The sequence below is a fragment of the Notechis scutatus genome, chromosome Z, assembly GCF_049901735.1.
Source record: "Notechis scutatus isolate UNSWTSFEM ecotype Mainland chromosome Z, rNotScu1.2, whole genome shotgun sequence".
Classification (NCBI taxonomy): domain Eukaryota; kingdom Metazoa; phylum Chordata; class Lepidosauria; order Squamata; family Elapidae; genus Notechis; species Notechis scutatus.
In genome coordinates, this window is record NC_142025.1 from 139839220 (window position 1) to 139865551 (window position 26332).

The window sequence follows — 26332 nt, forward strand, 5'->3', positions numbered from 1 at the left end:
ACAGCAATCAGGATCTAGAATTAATATACTGTATGTACAAGTATACATTGAAAAAGAAGTCAATGTTTATTGTTGGAACTCAGATGTTTCTGCAGAAAAAATATGCAAATAATTTCAGACATAAACACAGAGAGTGTCTGGAATCCATATATATAATGTCACTTTGTAAAAAAAAGAATACTCAGTCCTCTTGCAGACACTCTTGCATTGTTAAATGAAGATGTGTTCAAAAGAGTTATTTGGTACAAGACTAATATTTTTTAAGAAGGAGTATGTAGAAAAATGCAAAAGAGCTTTAAATCAGCCTCTCACAAGCTGTCTGCCCCACAATATTGCCCAGAAGGTGGCTGAGAATTATAGGTGTAGAAACTCACCTATTTGGAGGTATTCCATTTTGGAAGTTTGCTTTAAACATCTGATTATATTCCACACTCTATTTTGCCTGATTGAGAAAAGAATGCTGTTCTGAGGATCTCCTTAATTTCAACCAAGTCAATTAATTATTATTTTGTGATGGCAATGCTATTATTTCAGCAAATACAAATGCAGTAAAATAGAAACAAATAACAATAACATTCCTTACATAAAGTGTCCAGGCAATACTGGTGAGAGACGATCTTTAAAGGTAATGTCTTCAGAGACTGGACTAACTTGAGATGAAATTCCACCTACCATAAGGTCTCCTGGATGATAGTACTTGTGATATGGACTATATGGATGAAACATGTTGCAACTATAAATCAGGCACACTACATGGGCACTCAACACTATCATTAAGATCAATAAAATTTCCATCCCCATTACAAGGGCAAACTCAAAGAATCCCGCTTATTCCTAGAACAAAGCCATTAATATTTCTGAAATTTATGTGTCTTGAGTCTTTAATTTACTTGTCTGAATCTTGATCTATCTAGGATCAAACCAGTGGTGGTATTCAGCAGGTTCTGACCAGTTCTGGAGAACCAGTAGCAGAAATTTTGAATAGTTCAGAGAACCGGCAAATACTACCTCTGACTGGAGATTTTACAGTATATTTCCCCTGCCATGCCCACCAAGCCACGCCCACAGAACCGGCAGTAAAAATTTTTGAATCCCACCACTGGATCAAACCTAGGGATCCTTACCCATCCAGAAGCCAGTTGTATTTCTCTTGATCTCTAATAGTATTGTTATTTTAAGAGAAAGTGAGAGAAGCAACAATCTACATCAGTCTTTTTTTGTTGGTGTAGGGCACTGAATTTCCCTGGGATTTTGATTTAGTTGCACAAACAAGAAGGTAATTTTTAAGTCAGTGTTCAGTTCCTTAGGGAAGACCTGAAGAAAGCATTTTTTTTAGAGTTCAACTATTGTCTTCACTTGAATTCTTAAAGGAACCAGGTCATATGGCAAGGATGAATGATGAGGAATATTTTAGTGATTTTATAACACAGCTTTTTAGCCATTAAAATTTTTAAAAAACAAAAATAAATCCTCACCTACTTTAATGTTTCTTTTCTTTTTAAATGGGAAAGAGTTCATCTATTGTTTCTTTTAAAATATCAGTTATATGCATTAACATTGTTACCATGCTCTATTCCAGTTCATGAATATACTCTGACACTCCTCCCTGCATAACTGGAATAGACATAAATTCAATTACCTTTATTGAGTGAGAATATAACCACCTTTCTCGCTTTTATGTATCCCTACACCTAGATAATTTTTCATTTCTTCTAAATTTTTTAATTCAAATTTCTTCTTCAACTTATTTGAAAATTCGTTTACCTGTGATTGATCCTTTGCAATGAAGCAAAGATCATCCACAAATGCTAATAGTTGACAATCCCTACCTTTTAACTTTCCAGTGTATATGCAACTATCAGCCTTGCAATTCTTGAGCCCAAGACCCATTAATGTAGTATCTAAACAGATATTCCAATTCCAGGCTGATTGCTTCAGCCCATAAATGGCCTTTTTCAATTTATATACTGTGTTAGGCTTTTTACTATCATACCCTGATGCTTGAATCATGTAAATTTCTTCCTCTAATTCTGCATTGAGAAATGCAGTGGTTATGTCAAAATACCAGATTTTATGGCCATGTGCAACTGCCAATGCTAGTGCCAGCCTGATGCTCTCACTCTTTACAGTTGGTGCGAATACCTCATCATAGTGCACATTTTTCTTCTGTGAAAACCACTAACCTTGATTTATATTGTACTTCATTATTGGGCAGTACCTTTTTCTTGTATATCCACTTGCATCCTACAGCTTTGCTACCCTGTAGAAAAGTCATAGATGTGAACACTTCATGTTCTCCATGGATTTCATTTCCTTGTCCATGGCTTCTTTCACTTTACTTGTTCAATTATAGGTAATGCCAATACTTTTTTTGTAGTTCCTTGGCTCATACACTTTAACTTCACTAGCAGAATACTTCTCAGGTGGAATCCCCTTGTTCCATCGCTTTGACCTGCATGGCACTGACTGCTCCTGTGTGTCAACCCTCTCTTGCTTCATATCTTGTTCAGCTTCTCCTCCCCGAACACTGACACAGTCACTAAGTGAGTCACTGTCACTAAGTGAGTTACCATAACTAAGTGAAACATTCCAAAAGTTTGCATCAATTCTGTTCCAATTTTGCTCTGCAAAGCTTGCAGACCTTGAAAATACTATTCTTTTGCTCCCATCACTAAAGCGATAGCTCTTTGAGCCTGGCTCATAGCCCACAAACCTGAGCTTTCTAGCCTTTATTTATTTTTATTTTATTTATTTATTTATTTTATTTATTTGATTTGTCAATTGTTTACAAGATAATAAGTACAGGTGTATACATAGTTGTGAATATATGAAATGGGTACATATAAGAAAAATAAAAGAATAAGAGAAACAATAGGACAGGGACGGTAGGCACGTTGGTGCGCTTATGCACGCCCCCTACAGACCTCTTAGGAAAGGGGTGAGGTCAATAGTAGACAGTCTAAGGTTAAAGTTTTTGGGGTTTGGGGAAGAGACTACAGAGTCGGGTAGAGTATTCCAGACATTGACCACTCTATTGCTGAAGTCGTATTTCCTGCAATCAAGTTTGGTGCGGTTTACTTTGAGTTTGTATCTGTTGTGTGCTCTTGTGTTGTTATGGTTAAAGCTGAAGTATTCATTGACAGGTAGGACATTGCAATGTATGATTTTATATACCATGCTTAAGTCGGACCGAAGACGGCGTAATTCGAGGTTTTCTAGTTTTAGAATTTCGAGTCTGGTGGCATAAGGTATTCTACAACGGGTAGAAGAGTGGAGAACTCTTCTTGTGAAATACTTCTGGACTTTCTCAATTGTGTTAATATCACATACGTGATAAGGATTCCAGACTGATGAACTGTATTCGAGTATTGGTCTAGCAAATGTTTTGTATGCTCTGGTTAGTAGTGAGATATTACCAGAGAAAAAGCAACGTAGGATTAGGTTAACAACTCTTAATGCCTTTTTGGCTATGTAGTTGCAGTGAGCTCTAGCACTTAGATCATTAGAGGTGAGTATTCCCAGGTCCTTTACAGAGCTTGGGTCATCAACAAGATCTTGACTATTCAGCTTGTATTTCATTTTCTGATTTTTTTTACCAATATGTAAGACAGAGCATTTATTTGTTGAGATTTGGAGTTGCCATATGTTAGACCATTCAGATACATAGTCTAGATCTTTTTGTAGGGTAGTAGTATTGTCTGTGGTATTGAACAGCTTTACATCATCAGCGAAGAGAACGCAATTGCTCTTGATATGATCACAAAGGTCGTTTATGTAGATTATGAAGAGAGTTGGTCCTAGAACACTGCCTTGGGGAACACCACTATTGACAGGTACTGGATTTGATAGGGCGTTCCCAATTTTGACCATTTGTTGTCTGTTTGACAGGAATGCTTCTATCCAGTTATTCAGTTGTCCAGAGATACCATAAGATTTTATTTTTAGGAGTAGTTTGTCGTGTACCACTGAATCAAAGGCTTTGCAGAAGTCTATGTAGATTGCGTCTATTGCTTTGCCCTGATCGAGTTGTGTAGTCCATATGTTTTTGCAGTGTAAGAGTTGCAGATTACAGGATAGTTTTTTTCTGAAACCAAATTGTTTATTGGAGAGTAGGTTGTTTGTCTCTAAATGGAGGATGATGGATTGGTTAATAATTGATTCCATGACTTTACAGGTGACGCAGCATAAGGAGATTGGTCTGTAATTTTCAACTAGGCTTGGGTCTCCCTTTTTGAAGATGGGGATGACTGTGGCTTGTAACCATAGGTTGGGCAAGGAGCTGGTTCTGAAAGATTTTTCAAAGATTATGCTTAGAGGTTTGGCTATGGCAGCGGATAGTTTTCTTAAGAAGTAGGCACATATTCCATCCGGTCCAATAGATGGAGATGGTTTTAGGTTGCGTAGTGCTTTTTCAACGTTGTCTACTGTAAAATCGATATGTATTAGATCATTATTGTTGTCTGTGGTACGGCTAGGAAACATTGGGCATGATCCATTACTGTTTACAAACACTGAGCGAAGAATGTGTTAAAGATGTTGGCTTTAATGGTGTCGTCGCTGCAGTCTTTACCATCAGGTCCTATCAAGGGAGGGATGGACCTTGAGTCTTTTAGTTTGTTGTTTACAAAATTGTAAAAAGCACGGGTGGAATTGGTGCTTAGAAGGTTTTCCTCTTGTTTAATGTGGTAATTGGTGCATTCGGTCTTTATCTGGTGGCATAAATTTTTGTATCGGTTTTTGAAATTAGCAACGTGACCAGATTTGTTTTTCCGCCAGAGTGATCTCTTTTTGGATTGAAGTTTCCTTATTGATATGGGTAATCTGCTTTTTCGTTTTGTTTTTGGAGTTGTTGTTGGAACATATAGTTTGATGACTCTTTTGACTTCAAGTAAAAATATGTTGTAATGGTCTTCAACAGTATTGCATCCAGTGAATAGAGATTGCCAATCGAGGGATGAGAGATCGTTATCTATAAGATCATAGTTGCCTTTTTGAAGTTACAACTAGGGATGACATCGTTGTGGTGATTTTTGTGTGGACGTATGTTGAGGCAAAAGTCAATCATATTGTGGTCACTACTGGAAAAGGGTTCTTTGGTTTGTATTCGTAAATTAAATTCAAACTATTGCAGAAGATGAGATCGAGGCAGTTGTTCAGTCTAGTGTTGTTGGTTACTAGTTGTTCAAGACCTAGATTTGTAATAGCATTGTAGAAGGTTGTGTGTATGATTTCAGTTGTACAATTATTTAGGGTCCAGTCAATATGAGGTAGATTGAAATCTCCAAGAAAGATAAAAGGGTATGGGCAGGATGTAGCCCATGTTAGTAGTGTATTTAGCTTGTTTACATGTTCGATGTCATAATCAGGTGCTCTGTAACATAGTAAGAATCGAATTGTGATATTTAAGGATAGTTCACAGATGATGGTTTCAGGAAGGGCAAGCTCCTGGGTAACTTGGATATTTTTAGATGTAAGGATTTTTTATAGAATATAGCAACACCACCTCCTCGACGATTTTCACGATCTGATCGGTAAACATGATAGTCTCTTACTGTGGTAATGGAGTCGGGGAGAGATGCATTGAGCCATGTTTCACAGACAAATATAATGTCGAAGTTAGCCATATTTAAGAGGATGAGAAATTCAGGTATTTTATTCACGAGGCTTCTTGCATTGAGTAGTTTGCATTTAAGTCCGGCAGCAGTTGGGATTGAGGTAGTTGGGGGCGTGCGTGCCTAGTCTTGGGTGATGGTGGGTGGTGGGTAGTTTTGGGTGATGGTGGGTGGTGGTAGGTGGTTGAGGTAGGGTGGTGGTTGAGGGTAAAAGTTGGGTATTGGGTTGCGTGTCTTACTTTTGATACAGTCAGCATGGTAGTCAATGTACAGGTCCTTCTCTCCATTGTCTAGACGGGTTTTGAGTTCGATGCGGAGTGCACGGGAGCGGGCACGTTGCTGTATGGTTAAGTCAGGGCGGCAACGGAGGTTTTTGTGGTTGGTGTTGGTTTTGGCGAGTGAGTTTATAGTGTAAATGAGTTTACGTTTGCTTGATTCATTTTGCAAATGATCCTGCACAAGCGTGGGGCCACAGAGCCGTCTCTATTTTTGAGCTCTCGGTCAATGCGGGAAATGTCAAGTATTTCATCACCGGAGATGGTTGATGCTTGGTAATCTCTGATGATGTTTCGGACAGTTGTGATGTCATCATTGACAATGCTGTCTTCTAATTCTAATTGCTTTTGGAATATGCACCCATGCGTTGCTTCCAAACACCCTTAAATGTGCTAGAGATGGTTTTCTCCTATATAGCACTGCATATGGAGTATCATTAATGGAGGAACTCCATAACCTATTAACTAATTAATGAGCAGTCAATAAGGCTTCACCCCAATACGACCTGCTTAGACCAGAATACTCTAGCAGTGAGTCCTTCATGATTTGCAGGATTCCATTCCATCTCTCAGCAATACCATTCTCAGCTGCTGTGTAAGGATTTGTGTGTCTGTTTTATTCCTAACTGTGCCAACCACTGTTGAAAATTTGTTGACATGAATTCTGAACCTCTGTCAGTTTGCAACTGACATAACTGTTGTTTATACCTTTTTTTATACAAAGCTTACCCATTGCTTGAATTTGTGTAGCACCTCTGTTTTACTCTTTAGTAAATGGCAGAACCCAAACCTACCATAGTCATCTATAATGACCAGCACATACTCAGCTCCTCCCAAACTGGCTTGCATTGGGCCCACTAAATCTGCATGTACCAGCTTTAGAGCTCTTCTTGTCTACTTTGTGCTACTCTTGCTTACTGGGAATGCCTTGGACTTTGATGTTTTGCATATTGCACAATCCAAATATGACTTACACCACTTTACATGCAATCCTTCTGCATACTGGTCCACTTAATAACTGTGGCAAGAAAGGTTGTAAAATGGAGCAAAATTCACTTAAAAAAAGTCTCATTCAACAACAAAATTTTGGGCTCAACTGAAGTCAAAGACTATACCAGAGGTGGTATTCAGCAGGTTCTGATCAGTTCTGGAGAACCGGTAGCGTAAATTTTGACTAGTTCAGAGAACTGGCAAATACCACATCTGACTGGAGATTTTACAGTATCTTTCCCCTGCCATGCCCACCAAGCCATGCCCACAGAACTGGTAGTAAAATTTTTTGAATCCCATCACTGGACTGTATGCTACACTTTGGTATATTTTATTTATTTATTTTATTTGGTTTGTCAATTGCTTACAAGATAATAGGTATAAGTAAAAACATAGTTATGAATACATGGATACATATAAGAAAAATAAAAAAATAAAAGAAACAATAGGACAGAAACGGTAGGCACGATTGGTGCACTTATGCACGCCCCCATAGACCTCTTAGGAAAGGGGTGAGGTCAATAGTAGACAGTCTAAGGTTAAAGTTTTTGGGGTTTGGGGAAGAAACCACAGAGTCAGGTAGAGTATTTCAGACATTGACCACTCTGTTGCTGAAGTCGTATTTCCTGCAATCAAGTTTGGTGCGATTAACCTTGAGTTTGTATCTATTGTTTGCTCTTGTGTTGTTATGGTTGAAGCTGAAGTATTTATTGACAGGTAGAACATTGCAATGTATGATTTTATATACTATACTTAGATCGGACTGAAGGCAGCGTAGTTCTAGGTTTTCTAGGTCTAGAATTTCGAGTCTGGTGGCATAAGGTATTCTTCAATGAGTAGAGGAGAACTGTTCTTGTGAAATATTTCTGGACTTTCTCAACTGTGTTAATATCAGATATCTACAGGATACTTTCAGATGCTTTAGAGATGTGAGCAAAAGTATTTATGAGTTTCACTTTCAATTTCTAAGATGTTATCTCCTGATTCCTTTGTCCTAGCCTCTTTTCTATGGGCATTGGGAATCCAGCTGATGGACAGGCTGCTGAGAGCAACACTTATTTATGGATTTGTTTATTTATTTGCTGAAAATTAAATGCTGCTCAATTTCTGGCAGCTTATCCCCCTTCCCCAAAATTGGGTAAAAAACAAACCAGCAAAAATGAAATCATATCCTAACTAAGATTTATTTATTTATTATTATTATTTATTTGGTTTGTCAATTGCTTACAAGATAATAGGTATAAGTAAAAACATAGTTATGAATACATGGATACATATAAGAAAAATAAAAGAAACATCAGGACAGGGACAGTAGACATGTTGGTGCGCTTATGCACACTCCCTACAGACCTCTTAGGAAAGGGGTGAGGTCAATAGTAGAAACCTGAGCTTTTTAGCCTTTGGTTGTCTCTTTCTTATAATTGCTTTTGGAATATGCACCCACGCATTGCTTCCAAACACCCTTAAATGTGCTAGCGATGGTTTTTTCCTATATAGCACTGCACATAGAGTATCATTAATGGAAGAACTCTACAACCTATTAACTAAATAGTTAGCAGTCAATAAGGCTTCACCCCAATATGACCTGCTTAGACCAGAATCCTCTAGCAGTGAGTCCTTCATGGTTTGCAGGACTCCATTCCATCTCTCAGCAATACCATTCTCAGCTGCTGTGTAAGGATTTGTGCATCTGTGTTTTATTCCTAACTGTGCCAACCACTGTTGAAAACTTGTTGACATGAATTCTGAACCTCTGTCAGTTTGCAGCTGACATACCTGTTGTTTATACCTTCTTTCTACAAAGCTTACCCACTGTTTAAATTTCTGTAACATCTCTATTTTACTCTTTAGGAAATAGCAGAACCCAAATCTACTATAATCATCTAAAATGACCAGCGCATACTTAGCTCCTCCCAAACTGGCTTGCATTGGGCCTACCAAATCTGCATGTACCAGCTCTAGAGCTCTTGTTGTCTGCCTTGTGTTACTCTTGCTTACTGGGAATGTCTTTAAAGTTGGCATGGCCAAGTTTTCTGTGCAAAAGATGAACACATGAATTATGTTTTGCAACATTGCCAAATGTTTGTGCACATTGAACTTTTGGTCTCTGTAACATATAAAGGTTATCATGCTTTATGCCCTTTGCACAGACAATCCAATTTTTCTTTATAAGAAAGTAAACAGGCAAGAATACTGATGCAAAGAATACTGAGCCCATTTACAAATGTGGTCTCAAATCCTTGCTTGTCTAAACTTGAGACACTCAGCAAATTATGTTCCATTTCTGGCACACATAAAACATTATTAAACCTTGCTTCCAAATATGGAATTTGCATATTTGCATTAGTTGTGTTAATTCAGCACCAGAAAAATAAACTCAGATGACTGATGCTTCATTTAACATCTTTATAAACATAATAAATAGATTGTACAAACCAGTTGTAGATTTCTCCAACATGGAGCAAACTTAGACAGAAACATGTTGCAAGTAACTTCAGCAGGCAAGCAAGCAAGTTAATTTCATTTTCAGTAGACAGACTCAGAGATCAATATAGCTTCAGAGCTGCAGAGCTTAATATAGAGTTATGCCTAGGCTACATCTAGTTTCAGTTTCCAAACTGTCCTCATTGGATGATTTAGTTGCTCTGCCTATTCATTGGCTGACCTTGTTGCCATGCTCTATTCCAATTCATGAATATATTCTGACATTGACAGACTCTATCTACCAAGGCAAATAGGTGAGTGTGGAATGTTTCAAGTACATCAGATAGCTGAAGAACAAAAAAGGGCATTAGAAGAATATCTGAAGGACAATGAAGAAGATACAGTGAAGTTTATATGCCAGGAAGGCTTGCTGACTACCAGAGAGACCAAACTGGCCTACAAGAAAGATCAAATGAAGAACAGAATGGAGGCCTGGGAAGACAAAGCACATGACCAGTACATTAAAAAAAATAGCAGGGAAAGCAGATAATAACAAGTCCTGACAATGACTAAGGGCAGGAAAGTTAAAGAAAGAGACCGAGGGATTAATTTTGGCTGCTCAAGACCAAGCCTTAAGGACAAATGTGTACAAAGCCAGAATTGAGAAGACTGAAACAGACAGTAAGTGCCGACTATGCAAAGAAGCTGAAGAAACAGTGGACTAACTGGTCAGTTGCTGCAAGAAGATTGCACAAACTGACTACAAGCAGTGACATGACAAAGTAGCAACAATGATGCATGGAAGATCTGCAAGAAATATCATTTGCCTGTAAGCAAGAACAGGTGGGACCATAAAATAGAAAAAGTCATAGAAAATGAAAAAGCTAAATTGCTCTGGGGCTTCAGAATCCAGACAGACAGGCACCTGCCACATAACACCCCAGACTTAACAGTTGTCGATATGAAAGACAAAAAAGTCTGGATAGTGGATGTGGCAGTGCCTGGAGACAGCAGAATAGAAGAGAAAGAACTGGAGAAGATAACAAAATACAAAGACCTACAAATAGGAATAGAACGACTATGGCAAAGGCAAGCAAGATTAGTATCAATAGTAATAGGTGCCTTGGGTGCAGTCCCAAAACAACTGTAGCACCACTTGAACACCATAGGCATTGACAAATTTGTCATTGATCAATTGCAGAAGGCAGCTTTACTTGGAACAGCTTCCACCCTGTGGTGATATCTGTAACTTCAGTACATGATTCAAATTTCATGCCAGGTTGAATGTTGCCCAAATTAATAAGTGTCACATTGGATATGATGTCTTCTGGGCATTCAATGGAAAATGTGCTATAGGGCTCAGTTCCTTCTGTAAGGCAACCAGGACATGGAGCTGACATGGAGCATGGAGGCTACTGGAAGGCAATTGAAAGGATAAATTTGGTCAAAGGAAGAAAAATATTTAATTTTGGAATCCTTTCCACCAGTCAAAACCACTGAAGTGAAGATTTTAAAATTAAATGTACCAGCTTTGGAAAGAAAGACATCTAGATTTAAAATTAATGGACAGAGAGTCCAAGGTTTGCAATTTTGAAATAAAGGTTCCATTGCTGAATTGAAGCAATTGGAAAACAAAATTAAGTTTATTTAGAATTGTCCTTAAAATTAGATTGCCACCATTTTCCTTGCTGAACCAAGCAGCACATTTCTTACCTTCCTTCTCTGAAATCTTGCCCTCAGGGCAAGGGACACAATCATAGCAGCAAAAGGGTTCCCTTTTCTTCACCTTCTTGCTGGAACCAGGACGACAATTGTCACTGCATACTGAAAGAGGCTGAGACTAATTTATAAATGAGAAAAAAGAATGGCAATATTGAGTGTTTGGCTTTGATATATCTTTTGAGATATTTCTATTAATGTTCTCAATTGCATGCACTTTAAAAGGTGCTAGTATTTTTATTTATTGAAAAAATTAATAATGTTCACAGATTTTTAGAAACCTTTTTTCATGTAAGAAGGGCAGTGTTTCATTGGTCAAGACTGAAAAACTACATTTTTATTCTGAGATACAATAAATAGAATAAAGCCTTACAACACAGGTTTAAAGTTATATGTTTATATGTACAGGAAGTGAGGAAGAAACTTGAGAAGCCTTATCTTACTTGAACTACTATAATTACTATTTGTTCCAATTCTTTAGGTGGTGTTGGCCTTAAAATGCTTGCTTTATGTTATCAACTTGAAGGATGTATTTGTAGTAATCATCTTCATCCAGATTCTTGATATCATTTGCACAGGGCATCTTGATTTCTTTAATTTTCAATATTTACTCTCTTGATGAAGTGGGTGGCACACTTGCCCAGTCCAAACCATATTGCAATATCTTATGTGAATACATAAGACATAAGAATTTATTTGTCATTACACTCGCTAGCGGGTGCAACGAAATGAGGTGCTCTTCCACAAAGTAAAACTGGACAAACACCACTAAAAGAAAAAAAAATTGAACTAAACGCAACCAACCATACAATAATCTCTATGCAATTTAAAAATGTAAATACCCCATTACTCTCAGCCATTTAAATTCCACAAAAATCTTATGACCCTGCATTCAAACTCAAAACTGCACTTGGATAAAAACTGTTCTTAAATCTGGTCGTCCTTGTTCTTAATACCCTAAATCTCCTTCTCGATGGTAATAGTTCAAAGAGCTGATGTCCCGGATGAGAGCAGTCATTCAATATATTAAGTATCTTCCTCTTACATCTATTCCTATACAGTTCTTCCAAAGAGGGGAGTGAGCAGCCAATGATGTTTTGGGCCGTCTTGATCACCCTCTGAATTGCCTTTTTCTCTGCCACTGTGCAGCTCGAGAACCATACACAGAGACAGTAGGATAATACACTCTCAATTGAACTCCGATAGAAGGTAGTCAGTAGACTCTCAGCCAGTTGTTGTTTCCTAAGAATCCTTAGTAAATACAACCGTTGTTGTGCCTTCTTAATTAAAGCAGCGGTGTTTGCGCTCCAAGTCAGGTCATTTGTAATGATGGTCCCGAGAAACTTACATTCCACCACCTGTTCCACACGAACTCCCTCTATATACAGTGGCTGAATGTCTGCTCTTTTTTTATACATGGAATACATGGAAGTTTTCAGCAGGAATTCCACCAGTTCCAGTGGCCTAGAGGTGGAGCTCTGGCCTCACAATTGGAAGGCTGTGAGTTCGATCCTAGACAGAGACTAATGTTTGGAATAGACTCTCCTGCTCGAACAGGGCGGTGGACTAGATGACCTCCAAGGTCCTTTCCAACTCTGTTATTCTATGATTCAATCAGTGTTTTTTCATACAGGTTCAGGCATAATAAAGGCATACGCGTATTAGGGGCATGCACATGCATGCGTAATCACTGAACCAGTGGTGGAACAGGTAGGATCCCACTGCCAATGCGGTCCAGTGTCTGTCTGTCTGTCTGTCTGTCTGTCTATCTATCTATCTATCTATCTATCTATCTATCTATCTATCTATCTATCTATCTATCTATCTATGTTATGTTTCACCTTTCCAATGAGGATGGGAAGTCCACAACTCTGACAAAATACAGGCAGGCAAGAAGATTCAGTAGTTATAGAGTTAATTCTTTGAAGCAGGCAATGTTCTTGGCAGTATCACACTCGCTGCCTGCCAAGTCCGACAAGATAACAGAGACATAAATCACGAAGGCTTTCAATAAACAGGATACACCGAAGCTCCACAGAAAAACTCAACACTTTGTCCCAGACGGAGCTCTCAGAGAAAACACACCCACTTTTATCCCCTGAGGGTGTGTCAGTCACTCAGCTCAGTCTCTGATTCGCCCCGCCTCCTGCATTGCAGCTCACACACTTTTCCTGCGACGTTGTCTAGCATCAAGCCAGCATTCGTCTACTTGATTCTCTGTCAGAGGCTGCTCCGATGTCCCTCCTCCTTCTCCTGATTAGCCTCAGGCTTTCCCTCTTGGTTATCTGCCGACACCTGAGGCACAATCAGGAAGGAAGGCATTGCCGAAGAGGAAGGTCCTTGGGAGGAAGGCATTCCCAATTCCTCCTGTTCCCCATCGTCCGAGTCTTCTTCCTCTAACAATGCAGGCTCAAGCCTCAGAGCCACAACATATATACATACATACATACATACATACATACATACATACATACATACATACATAATATTTAACAGTCAAATTTACAGCAGACTTTATCATCATCCAGAAAGAAAAATCATGAGGTAAATGAAATAGTACAGTGGAACCTCACGTCACAAATGCTTCTGTTCATGACCAAATCAGGTGACAACCAAAAAATCCACTCAATTTTTGAATCTGGTCACGATTCAAAAACCGGGTGGTGAACAAAATCAGCACAGAAAGATTCCCTTTCTGTGCCTATTTCCCCTTCCACACCATATTTTGTGTGCCTGGGCATGTGCAATCAGTCGTGCTTCCAGTCACAACCAAATTGGGTTGCGACAGTAGTCCTTGAATGGATTACAGTTGTGACCCAAGGTTCCACTGTATACAGAAAACATAGAAGAAAAAAAGGAGGGAAAAAAGGGAAACTCCCTCTTTATACTGACAGCAATCAATCATAGCATAGATTGCATCATGCATGAGTCAGCACTCTCTAACTCTGTGTTCTGGCCTATTGCACACTTTACTGTTCCAGCTACTAAATTCAATATCCTAACAGACATATTTGCCACCTTGAACAGATATGTTTGTCACCTTTTCTAACAATTCATGTGGTGAACTGAGACTAGAACAATTCTGTAGCTGATGTATGAAAAAGTGTTGCTCAGGGCACAATAATTTTTTATTATGGTTTTAATTGTTTGGGGTTTTTGTTTGTTTGTTTTCAATATTTTGTGAAGCAGCCAGGGTTGTGGTTCATGATATTTTTTACAGCTGTCATGTATTATTAAGAACATGGATTGAAATTAATTATCCCATAAACCAGAAATGGGAGGAGCTTTAGGGCTGGTTTGGTTATACTTTCTCCCCAGTTGTTATGTCCTTTTGTTGAATCTCAACATGAACAACAGGAAACAACTAATGAAGAGAAAGAAATTACATTAACAAATGACTTTCTTGTACATTGTGATGTGGCCATTGAGTTCCTTCAGAAGGGTTCTTTTAACGTTTAGCATATATGAAAGTCATCTTTTCTATCATTAGGGTTATATAGTTGCTTTGTAAAACACCTGTACATTTCTTTCTGTTTGTTTGTGCGTGATTAGGAGTTTCATTTTGCTTTGCAAAATACAGAGAAAAGTGAGTGTTCTTGCACAAAAATAATGTGAAAGTCTTCAGAAGTTTCATAAACTCTCAGTAGTTTATGGATATAGATATACTGAAACTGATAACAAGCCTTATCAAGCCGTATCTCAGTATTGCTTTTCCTACTCTTTAGTTTTAGTTTACTTTATTGTCATTGCACCTTGTACAATGAAATCAAACACCATCTTCAGTGCACATCATGACCATGAAAATAAACACAAACACACATCCTTCACACTACCACACACTGAACCGAAAACCTTGACACTGCACCAACACTGCACTATAAAGTAGAATTCAAAAGAGCTACTGCCCTGGGATAGAAGCTCTTTTTCAGCCTATTTGTGCTTGTTTTTATTATTCTGTACAATCTGCCAGATGGTAATAGTTCAAAAAAAGGATGCCCAGGATGAGATGGATCTTTGAGAATGTTTTGAACTTTCTTAAGACAGTGGGAGCTATACAGTTCTTCCAAAGAGGGGAGAGGGCAACCAATGATCTTCTGGACAATGACATTAACTCTCTGGAGTGCTTTCCTATCTGCCACTGTGCAATTGGCAAACCATACAGAGGTACAGTAAGTTAAGATACTCTCTATGGTGCAGTGGTAGGACACCAGCAATTTTTCATTCAGTTGTTGTTTCCTGTTTTCTTTTATTGACTATGAAGGCTACTCCATTTCTTCTTAGGGATTCTTGCCCGCAGTAGTACACCTGATGGTCATCTGAATTAAGTTCACTCATTCCTGTCCATTTTAGTTTGCTGATTCCTAAGATGTCAATGTTCAATCTTGTCATCACTTGCTTGACCATGTCCAGCTTGACTTGATTCGTGGATCTTACATTCTAGGTTCCTATGGAGTATAGATCTTTACAGCATCAGACTTTCCTTTCACCACCAGATGCATCCACAGCTGAGCATCATTTCGGCTTTGGCCCAGTCGCTTTACTCTTTCTGGCACTACTAGTATCCTCTGCTCTTCTCCAGTAGCATATTGTACACCTTCCGACCTGAGGGACCCATCTTCCAGTGTAATATCTTTTTATCTTTTAGTACTGTTCATGGGGTTTTCATGGCAAAGATACTGGAGTGGGTTGCCATTTCCTTCTCCAGTGGATCACATTTTGTCAGAACTCTCTACTATGACCTGTCCATCTTGGATGGCCCTGCACAGCATAGCTCATAGCTTCATTGAGCTATGCGAGCCCCTTTGCCACAACAAGGCATTAACCCATGAAGGGGAAGATATCTATTAGCATTTAAATAAAAATTCAGGTGTTTTACATGTGAAAATTTAACATATATAAGAAGTACACCAGTACACTATACAGAAATCCTACGATGGCTGTCAACCATGGTAGCCATAATACATCCAAATAGATTAGACCTACGGAAAATGGTAAGCTATGAAGAATTATTAGATAGTCAAGGGAAATTAAAATCGAATCAAGAACTGAAGGAAAATGGAATTATAATCAATTGGTGGCCATATTTGCAAATTCAAAATAAATATAAAAAAAGACTCAAAAGATTTTGGATTTGATAAAGGGCAGAACCAATTAGATAAAATATTAATGGGACTGGAACAAAAACTTATAACTAAAATATATAAATATTTATTAGATTTTAAAATGGAAGAAGAAATAGTCAAAAGTACAATGATTGCATGGAAACAGAACCTTGGATACACTATAGAATTAGAGGAATGGGAGAAAATATGGAACATAAATTATAAGTTAATGGTATCTGCAGCATACAAAGAAAACATATATAAAAGATTTCATAGATGGTATTTAGCTCCAACAAGATTGGCAAAAATCTACTCCAACATGAGTCTCAAATGTTGGAAGAGAAAAAAAGTTGATGGTACATTTTATCACATGTGGTGGATGTGCCCCGAGGCCAGGACATACTGGATTCAAATTAAAAATTGGTTAAAAGAGATCACTGGCTATCAGATTGAGCTCAGACTAGAATCCTTCCTTTTAGGAATCATCAAAGAAAGATTACCAAAAGAAGTAAAATACTTAGTGTTACATATTACAACAGCCACCAGAATAGCCTTTAATACACAAAGTAACACAGGGGTCCTCAACCACCGGTCCGCGGACCAGTCCCGTCCGTGGAGCACTCTGTACCGGGCCGCAAAGAAAAAAAATAAAAATGGCGGCTTTCTTCGCCTTCGGTGAATGCTGCTGGGATCGGGGATCAAGGACACAAATGAGAGAAGGGAGGGAGGAAGCAACCAAAGCCTGTCCTGCTCTCTGGCTCAGCGGCTTCGGTTTCCTCCCACCTCGTTCCTCTCTCAGTCGCTCTCGCTGCTCCACCAGCCCAGGAAGAAACTGCTTCAAAGAAGCCGGGGTGTGTGTGTGGCTTTTCCTGTCGCCACAGCTTCTCCGAGCGCCCGTTCACCCCACCCGCCCGCCCGCGCGCTCAATCCACAGTGCTCCGTTCTGCCTGCCTGCCTGCCTTCTTCGTTTTCTGGTGAGAATAATAACTATTCGCCTCTTTTTATCAGCCGAACCTGCTCCGAAATGAAGAAGGCAGGCAGGCAGGCAGAACGGAGCACTGTGGATTGAACTGCGTGCGGGCGGGCGGGTGGGTGAACGGCGCTCGGAGAAGCTGCGGCGACAGGAAAAGCCACCCCGGCTTCTTTGAAGCAGTTTCTTCCTGGGCTGGTGGAGCAGCGAGAGAGCGACTGAGAGAGGAACGAGGCAGACACCTGAGGGAGGGAGGGAGACACCTGAGGGAGGGAGACACCTGAGGGATGGGGCTGAGGGAGGCAGGGCCGAGGCACTCCCTGAACTTGGTGGTTTGCTGGCAGACGTTTATTACCCGACTCAGGTAACAACATCAGATGTTACCTAGTCAGGTAATGAAACGTCTGCAAGCAAACCACCAAACTCAGATTCTTCCCCGGTCCTTGAAAAAGTGTTTGTGCTTGAAACTGGTCCCTGGTACAAAAGGTTGGGGACCACTGAAGTAACAGAAAGTGCTGAGATGAATATGCTAACAATGAAATTGAAAGAAAAAGATGATTCTGGATTCTTTACAATTTGGAACAATTGATATAAATGGCTAACAAACAGAACCAAGAAGTGAGAAAAATGTTAATTGAAACAACCCTTAAGAAAGTAAAATAAAATTTTGTAAACTATATAAAGATATAAGAATAGTAATTATAGCTAAAGATATTATTTAATAGTAGACAAATGCAATATAATGTATTATATTTAAACCAAAATCCTGTATAGATGCCAAGAACGTTGTTGATACCATGATGTTTTACGATGTAAAAAAGAGAAAATTAATAAAAATATATTTTTTTAAAAAGTACACCAGATTATAATTTATTACTATTAAAACAAATCATAAAATCCAACAATGTTTGATAAAGTGTGGTTCCTGTTTCTGAAATTCTTTTAACTTTCTCTGTAATTTTTCCCCCTAATATGGCAATTGAGGATGCTTTGCTGATTTCCAATTTAGCTGTTGTATTTGATACATAGCTGTATGTTTCTAAAGTTTTCCAGTGTTGCACAATTATTATTTTGGCTGCTAGAATTAAATAAATAATAATTTTGTTATTTTTAAGCTTAAGAAAGATAGTAAAAACTATAGTATTTGTAAGAATGTGCATACATAGCATTAATAAGTCTTATATGAATCCTGTAATGCACATAAGCATCTGTCAGAAACAAAAGAACAGATTAAGATAAACATTGGTCAGGAGTTCTGTTATTTCCCTAAGATCCTTAACCTTAAAGAAGTTTGGTAAGTTTTTTTTCCTTTACAGACAAGGCTAATTAAAATTATGTTTGAAATGTCACTAGATTTTCCACATCTTTTATTTCTACATAAAACCTACGAGGTATCACTGCTTTGAACAGAATCTCTGAATTTAATCTGAGATGTCATCAAGACCATGCATAAAGAGTAAGGAAGGTTGCCAAGGATGAAACTGGCTTAATGAAAAGATTTGGCAGGAAAAAAAACACTGAAAGGAAGATAGCGAAAGCAAAATAGAAAGAAGGTGATCTTGAAACCAGATTTCTCCAGCCTGGGTTCCCTGCAGAAATGGGTTCAATTCCTAGGGTCTCTCAGCTGGTTAGATATTTCAAAGAATTATGACAGTCAAAGGCTACACTTTGGAGGGAGTGGGTTCCTGAATTTGAGGAATACTTATTTAAAATTCTGAATATCTGCCATAATACATTCTTGCTCATGTGATCTTTCCTCAGCATTTTATTATCACCCATGCAAACTATTGTATTGAGATGATATTGCTCATTTTGCTTAGACAAGTGACCAAAATGATTAAAAATTGAAGCAATTATCTAGTTTCTTACACAAACTCTCCTGGTAAAACTGGTGAAGGGGTTTCATTGAAAAGGACTTCTTTTGGTAGGATGCCAGTCTGAGAAGCAATGCCGCCAACAACGATATCTCCCAGTTGTTGGTATTTATGATATGAAGAGTATGGATCGGTGATGCTGCACCTACGAGACTTGCAGACTATGTGAGGAAGCAGCACTAGCAGAAAGACCAGTAAAATGATATCTATGCTCTGGGATAGCAAATAATTATTTTACTTCTGTGGCCCATCTATTAGCATTTCTGCGATTAATAGTATCTGGTCTTGAATGGTGGTTGCTAAAATCTGAATCTTGGTCTTTGGAAATGATATGGGAAAATAACACTCTCCATCAGTCTTTATTATAAGGTTCACTGAAACCCACAGGGATTTGGAAAATCAGCAGAATTAAAAACAGTCATTAAGATAGACGAACAGGAATCTAATTATTAAACTAAAGTTTGGTTCCTTAGGGAACTGCTGGAAAAGCAGTGTTTTCCTGAATTGAAAAGTTTTTTTTTCTCTTACTCAGATAGAAAGTGACATTTGGGCTTAGATCTGTAATGATGAAACTTTTGATGAATGAAAGCCACATTCATAATTTGGGAGTAGCTTGATGGTGACAACTGATCATGCAAATGATGGTTGGGATTTTCATGGACTAGCCATTCTCAAAGCATTTAGGGGGTCAGATATGAACATAACATGAATAAAAGCTAAAATTCTCACTGATATGACATTAATTGAGTGAAAGATATCTCAAATGAGCTAACTTACAAAATGTGTCCAAATTCTGTGCCATGACTCCCAAGGGAATGAAATTTGGGGATGCTGTGATTATTACTGTTGTGTCCCTGACTAGCTAAGTCTTCAACCTGGTCCGCATTTTGAGCGGGACCATCTTACTGTTCCCATTGGTTGGTGCCGTTTGACAGCAGACTATATAAGGAGCTGTCAAACGGCATCAGCTGTGGGCAGTTGGGGCTCCGGCTCCAGCCAGCCGGCTGCCAGCCCAGCTGGGCAGCCACGTTAATCTGTTACTGCTTCAAATAAAGAACGTTATTCTTCAGCTCCTGTGTCTGCCTGGTGTGTCCGTCAAGACAAATACAACACTGGCGACGAGGGTGGGATGTCAGAAGAGACACCCAGGCAAGAAGCTAAGTCACTGAAGAAAGAGCTGAAGCCACAGAATGTCTGGAGCCGCAGACAGTCTCTGCGCGCGCCAAATTTAAAGAGCCTCCTCAGCTGAGGAAAAGAAAGTCTCTCTGAGCTGAGGATAAAAGTCTCTCTGAGCTGAGGAAAAGAAGTCTCCTTGAGCTGAGGAAAAGAAAGTCTCCCTGAGCTGAGGAAAAGAAAGTCTCTCTGAGCTGAGGAGAAAAAGTCTCTCTGAGCTGAGGAAAAGTCTCTCTGAGCTGAGGAAAAGGAAGTCTCCCTGAGCTGAGGAGAAAGTCTCCCTGAGCTGAGAAGAAAGTCACTGCCTGACAGGCACTCTAGCCTCCCGTGAAAGGCACTCCTGTTGGCGCTACCAAAAGCGCAGAAGTCTGAAAAGCCTCCCCAGCCGAGGAACAGACGTCGCCTCAAGGCCCGTGAAGGCTGGCGAAACCCCCGTTGGCGCTACCAAAAGCGCAGAAGTCTGAAAAGCCTCCCCAGTCGAGGAACAGACGTCGCCTCAAGGCCCGTGAAGGCTGGCGAAAAAACCCCCACCCGTGGGCGCTACAAGAGCGCAAAAGCCTGCAGCCTCTAGCAGAGGTCCAGACTTCGCCTCAAGGCCGTGAAGGCCGGCGAGTCCACGCTTCCACCCCCCACCGATCCGCCGCCGTTACCGTCGCTGCCGCCGCCCCGCGACTAACCCGACAGCCGCTCCCGCCAAGGACGCGAGCGCCTTCCGCTGCAGCCGCTCCCGCCGAGGACGCCGCTGCAGCCTCCGCTCTTCAGCCGCCGCCGCGCTGCCTCCGCTCTTCTGCCGCCGCCGCCTCCGCTCTTCTGCCGCCGCCGCGCCTCCGCTCAGCGCCGCCTCCGCCGCGGCCTCCCGCTCTTCAGCCGCCCGCTCTGCGCCTCCGCTGCCGCCGCGGCCTCCGCTCTTCAGCCGCCGCTGCGCCTCCGCTGCGCCGCCGCGCGCCTCCGCTCTTCAGCCGCCGCCGCGGCCTCCGCTCTTCTGCCGCCGCCGCGCCTCCGCTTTCAGCCGCCGCCGCTGCCTCCGCTCTTCAGCCGCCGCTGCGGCCTCCGCTGCCACCGCCGCGGCCTCCGCTCTTCAGCCGCGCTGCGTGCCTCCGCTGCCGCCGCCGCGCCTCCGCTCTTCAGCCGCCGGCGCGCCTCCGCTTCTTCAGCCGCCGCCGCTGCCTCCGCTCTTCAGCCGCCGCGCGCCTCCGCTGCCGCCGCTGCGACCTCTGCTCTTCAGCCACCGCTGCGCCTCGCCTGCCGCCGCCGCGGCCTCCGCTTCTTCTGCCGCCGCCGCCGCCTCCGCTGCCGCCCGCCGGCCTCCGCTCTTCAGCCACCACCGCGGCCTCCGCTGCCGCCGCCGTGGCCTCCGCTCTTCAGCCGCCGCCGTGGCCTCCGCTCTTCAGCGCCGCCGCTGCCTCCGCTCTTCAGCCGCCGCTGCGCGGCCTCCGCTGCCGCCGCGGCCTCCGTTTCTTCTGCCGCCGCTGCAGCCTTCGCTGCCGCCGCCGCGGCCTCCGTTTCTTCTGCCGCGCGGCCGCGCGGCCTCCGCAGCTGTCGCTCTCTCCGCAGCCGCCGCCTCTCTCCGCCGCCCGGCCTCCGTTTCTTCTGCCGCTGCGTGGCCGCGCGGCCTCCGCAGCTGTCGCTCTCTCCGCAGCCGCCGCCTCTCTCCGCCGCCGCCGCGCGACCTCCGCTGCAGTCGCCTCCCGTCCCGGCCGTCGCCGCCGCTGCCGCCTCCGCCGGGCCGCCGACAGCCCGAGCGCCTCCTCAACGCCCACCGGCTGCCGAGCGATGGGCCACTGCCGGTGCAGCTTTTCACCATTGTGGACTGGGTGCAGCCATTGGCTCTGCAGAGATGCAGCCCCCTCCGGGGTTGAGCATGGCTGGTGTGCGTTTCCATGATTCACTGAACTGTTTGAGACCTTTTCTTCGTTCTCTCAGGTTGTTAAATAAAAATTCTCTCTGCCCCCCTTCCCAATGACGCTGGGGGATGGATCCGGTATTTAGGGGGTGGTGGGTGTCAGGCGTTGAACAAGGAGGTGCGCACCCACCATTAGAGTCCTTCCATGCACCCACCTCCAGGGTCTCTCCCACCTGGGCTTGTCTCCCTTGTCATTAGCACTACACTCCCCGGGGGGGGGCGAAAGCTAGGTAGGTGGGAGGTTGGATGTTCTTGTCCCAAGGGGGGCCAGGTTGGATGTTCTTGTCCCAAGGGGGGCCAGGAGAGCACAACGAGCCTCCAGCCTTAGGGTTCAGGCACCTCTGCCCTACCCCATGCAGGCAGTCACCAGACAGGTTTATTCACCATCTTATCTGGTTCCCCTTCTCAGGCTCCTGCCTTGTGACAGGTGGGGTGCCATTTTTTGTGTAAGCCTAGTGGTTAGGTGTGCAAGCAGATACTAGTTCAATTTCCTTGTTATACCATTGTGTTTCCAAAAGGCTGGGCAGCGCATGCCCTTAGCTAGGGAAAGGGGTGTTGTGTCCTGACTAGCTAAGTCTTCAACCTGGTCCGCATTTTGAGCGGGACCATCTTACTGTTCCCATTGGTTGGTGCCGTTTGACAGCAGACTATATAAGGAGCTGTCAAACGGCATCAGCTGTGGGCAGTTGGGGCTCCGGCTCCAGCCAGCCGGCTGCCAGCCCAGCTGGGCAGCCACGTTAATCTGTTACTGCTTCAAATAAAGAACGTTATTCTTCAGCTCCTGTGTCTGCCTGGTGTGTCCGTCAAGACAAATACAACAATTACATTGCTACTGATTGCTGTTGAGTTGTTGTTACTATTACATGATTTTTATTTTCAATGTTCCATGACAGTTTCTCAGCCACTCTTGCAATCCTTCACTCCCTCCTCTACCCAGCAACAGCCACTTACCTGTCTGCTGAGAAAGAAGGAGGAAGGAAGGGTGGTGGAGGGGAGAAGGAAGGAAAGGAATAAAGGAAAAATCGGTGTGAAAGAAAGGAGGAGTGTGAAAGAAAGTGAAAAAGAATGAAGGAAAGAAAAAAGGAAAGAAAAAACAAAGGGGGGAAGGAAGGAAGGGAAAGTGAGAGGGAGGGAGGAAGATTTGTGATACTCCCTGACAGCTTCCCACAAGGAGGAAAGCTGGCAGGTAGTCCAAAGCCGACTGGTTAGAGTCATCCAATAGGCCTGGTTTGTCTGTTTATTTATAACATTGAAGAATAAATCCAGGGACAGGATCTGACCAGCATAACTACTGGTTCTGTTGCTCTGTGTTGCGTGTGCATGCACGAGTCGCAGGAGTTGCGTGACTGCAATTTACGACCTGCTGAGCTGCCCGGACAGCTGAGCAGCACTGCGTGCAAGTGTGCAGCGGTTGGAAAAGCCTTTTTTTCTGCTTTTTCAACCGCAGCTGTGTCACGCAAAGCAGCTGCAGTTGAAAAAGCATGAAATAAAGGTCAGGTAAGAGCCCGGGCTGGTGGATGGGACAAAACAGCAGCAGACATAGAACTAATTCTATGCATGCTCTCTGTCTGCTGCTCTTCAGACCTACCGGTTCTACAGAGGTGGACAGAACCGATAGAATCCCATCCCTGAATAAATCTATCCCTGTTTTAGAATGGTAGATTTCCAGTGTGTGCTGTTTTTAACATGTGGATTGACCAGTAGAAAAAAGATGGGGATTTATAAATACTTTGGTCAAATGATTTGATGCTATTTTATTTATGATACAATTGTCTAAGTGCTTTAATATTTTAATATCATTGTTCACTTCATTCTATAATACATACTGTAGAAACATTTCTCTATGAACTAGTTTGATCTAAAAAAAATCAAGATAAGAATTAAGGGAATGAAGTCGCACACAATTCAGTAAGAATCACTGCTTAGAGCAAGGGTGTCAAACTCATGGCCCCTGGGCCAGATGCATCATGCATTGGCCACGCCCACCCTGGGTTTAGCAAATGGGAAAAAGTCACAATACAACATGTGATGCTGCCATGACGACATGAGTTTGACACCCCTGGCTTAGAGTTTGACTAAAAATTCACTCACACATGGATGCATCCATGTTCCACAAGACTCATTTTGTACTGAGCATTCATTTTCATTCTCCATTAGAAATTAATTCTTTCCCCTACATTGGCACTGCTTTCTCTCTTTTTTTTTTTTTAAAAAAGAAGTTTTTATTTTTTAATGACATAGACAAACACAAATATAAACACAAAACCATCTTTCCATCGTACAGTGTTTCAGTTGGTACATATCTCTTGTGCACAATATTAACAGTCTTTCCTTCCTAATCTTAACTTGAAATTCATATTATATAGATCAACAATCAATTTCATATTATATTATTATCACACCATTATTAGACTTTGATTATAAATTCATATCATTCTTTTCGAGCAAATTTCAGCTTTTACAATGTCTAGTTCATAATATCATTCATTTCACCATCATCAATATACAGCATATTATATAATATATTATTGCAATGTATCATCTTTACTATTATATCAATATTATAATGTATTTTGTTTCTCTATTTTCTTATTTAGCCATAGATAATATAAATCCCAAATTTTATAGTATTCCTTTTCTTCTTGCTCTCTAATAGCATATGTCAGTCTGCTCATTTCTGTACTTTCCTTTTTTTATCACCTCTTCTTCTATTGGAGTTTTTTCATTTTTCCAATTTTGAGCAAATAGGCACTGCTTTCTTAAGTCCAGATTCTACAAACCCAAGCAAGAGGATTTGTAAATCATAGCAAGGCCACTGTCTGCAGTAACCCAAGTGCAGACAAACCAACTCCAGAAACAAAGCATGGAGAGAGGAATAGGGCAGAGAATAGCTTATTCGCCTGTCGATAGAGGAATGGAAAGGGTTTGTACGGGGGGGCTGCTGCCAGTTCGCACCAGTTCAGGCAAACAAGTTGTTAATTTTATTGCCATTTCAGCAAACCAGCAAATCCCACCCTGGGTGGACTCGCACAGCACCGCCCAACCTGGTCCTCCTCTGCCCCAACCCCGTCCTGTTCCACTCAACCCTGTCCCGCCCCGCCTCATAGATCTACCCACTCCTTGCCTCATCTCCTTTGACCACTCATGTCTCTCCCTCACTCACTTGCCAGGCTTTGCCAGTAAGTGTGGCAGTCCCGCGCAGCCCAGCTTCAGTTCCTTTGCTACTTTCCAGCTTCCTTGCTCCCTAGTTTTAGGTAAGTTGTCATGGCCCACAGAGTGGGGGAGGTGACGAGGCTCCGATGGCTGCCTTTCGGCCTTTACAGGCCAGGCCCAACTCTCAGGTTCTGTGTGTACCTGCTGCATGAGGCCCAAGGCCCAGGGAATCAGTTGCCTTTCGGCCTTTTGGGCCAGGCCCAACTCTTGGGTTCTGTGCATGCCTGCTGCACCAGGGCCAAAGCCTGGGGATTGGCCATCTTTCAGCCTTTATGGACCAGGCATAACTCTTGGGTTCTGTGCTTGCCTGCCGCCAAGGCCTGAGGCCTGGGGTAAGTTTCCACAACTTCTGAAGGCAAGCTGTTCCATTGGTTGAATGTTCTCACTGTCAGAAATAATAATAAACATTTTGGTGTGTGTGTGTGTGTGTGTGTGTGTGTGTGTGTGTGTGTGTGTGTGTGTACACTGTTAGGAATCTGTCCACCAATTAGTTGGGTTGGCAATATATAAACCAAAAATGTATGTTTGTAGCTTTAAGACAAAATCACTGTATTGATTTATACTATATTCCGATTTGTTGATTATATTGCAAATTACCATAAGAGGGAGCTAGAGATCATAGATTGCTCTCTCTGACATTCTGTCTCTCTGACATTCTGTTGCTATCTAAGGTTCTCTGCTGTGCTTATACTTTGATATCTTTGTTTACTGTAAATGACAAAGGCAACCGGTAAGAAGATTTTGAAATTGGATATTCTTTGGACTGTTAAACGTATATGACCTGGACCATTTATTGGACTGTGCTATTTCTTAAAGTAAACTTTAACTCAATTTAGTGTATCTGTGTGTGGCTGGATAATTATTCATAACTATTCTCATAAACGTTTCCATGTGCATATCCTTGTTACTCAAGGGTTATTCTGTACATATCATAATATTGGTTATGGGCCCAGAGAGATATTGAGAATCAGTGTGAATATACAATTTCATATTCAGACAGCTGATTGCAGTTTATTGTTAAACTACCAATGGCACAAGAACAGTCAACCAGTATATCCCAGTTGGATGGAACAAACT

At 41.7% G+C, this 26332-nt stretch overlaps 1 protein-coding gene across 1 annotated transcript in view; it reads right to left on the reverse strand.

Moving 5' to 3' along the window:
• The window catches only part of LOC113418510 (vomeronasal type-2 receptor 26-like), a 35448-nt gene extending 9971 nt beyond the window's left edge, over positions 1-25477 (reverse strand). Inside the window, exons 1-6 of the mRNA XM_087947280.1 lie at positions 25206-25477; positions 15487-15622; positions 11015-11141; positions 8654-8910; positions 2184-2260; positions 584-733 (exon numbers count right to left, since the gene is read on the reverse strand). Of these exons, the coding sequence (XP_087803406.1) occupies positions 584-733; positions 2184-2260; positions 8654-8910; positions 11015-11141; positions 15487-15622; positions 25206-25477 (1019 nt within the window). The remainder of the gene's footprint in view (positions 1-583; positions 734-2183; positions 2261-8653; positions 8911-11014; positions 11142-15486; positions 15623-25205) is intronic.
• Between the last annotated feature and the right edge of the window lie 855 nt (positions 25478-26332).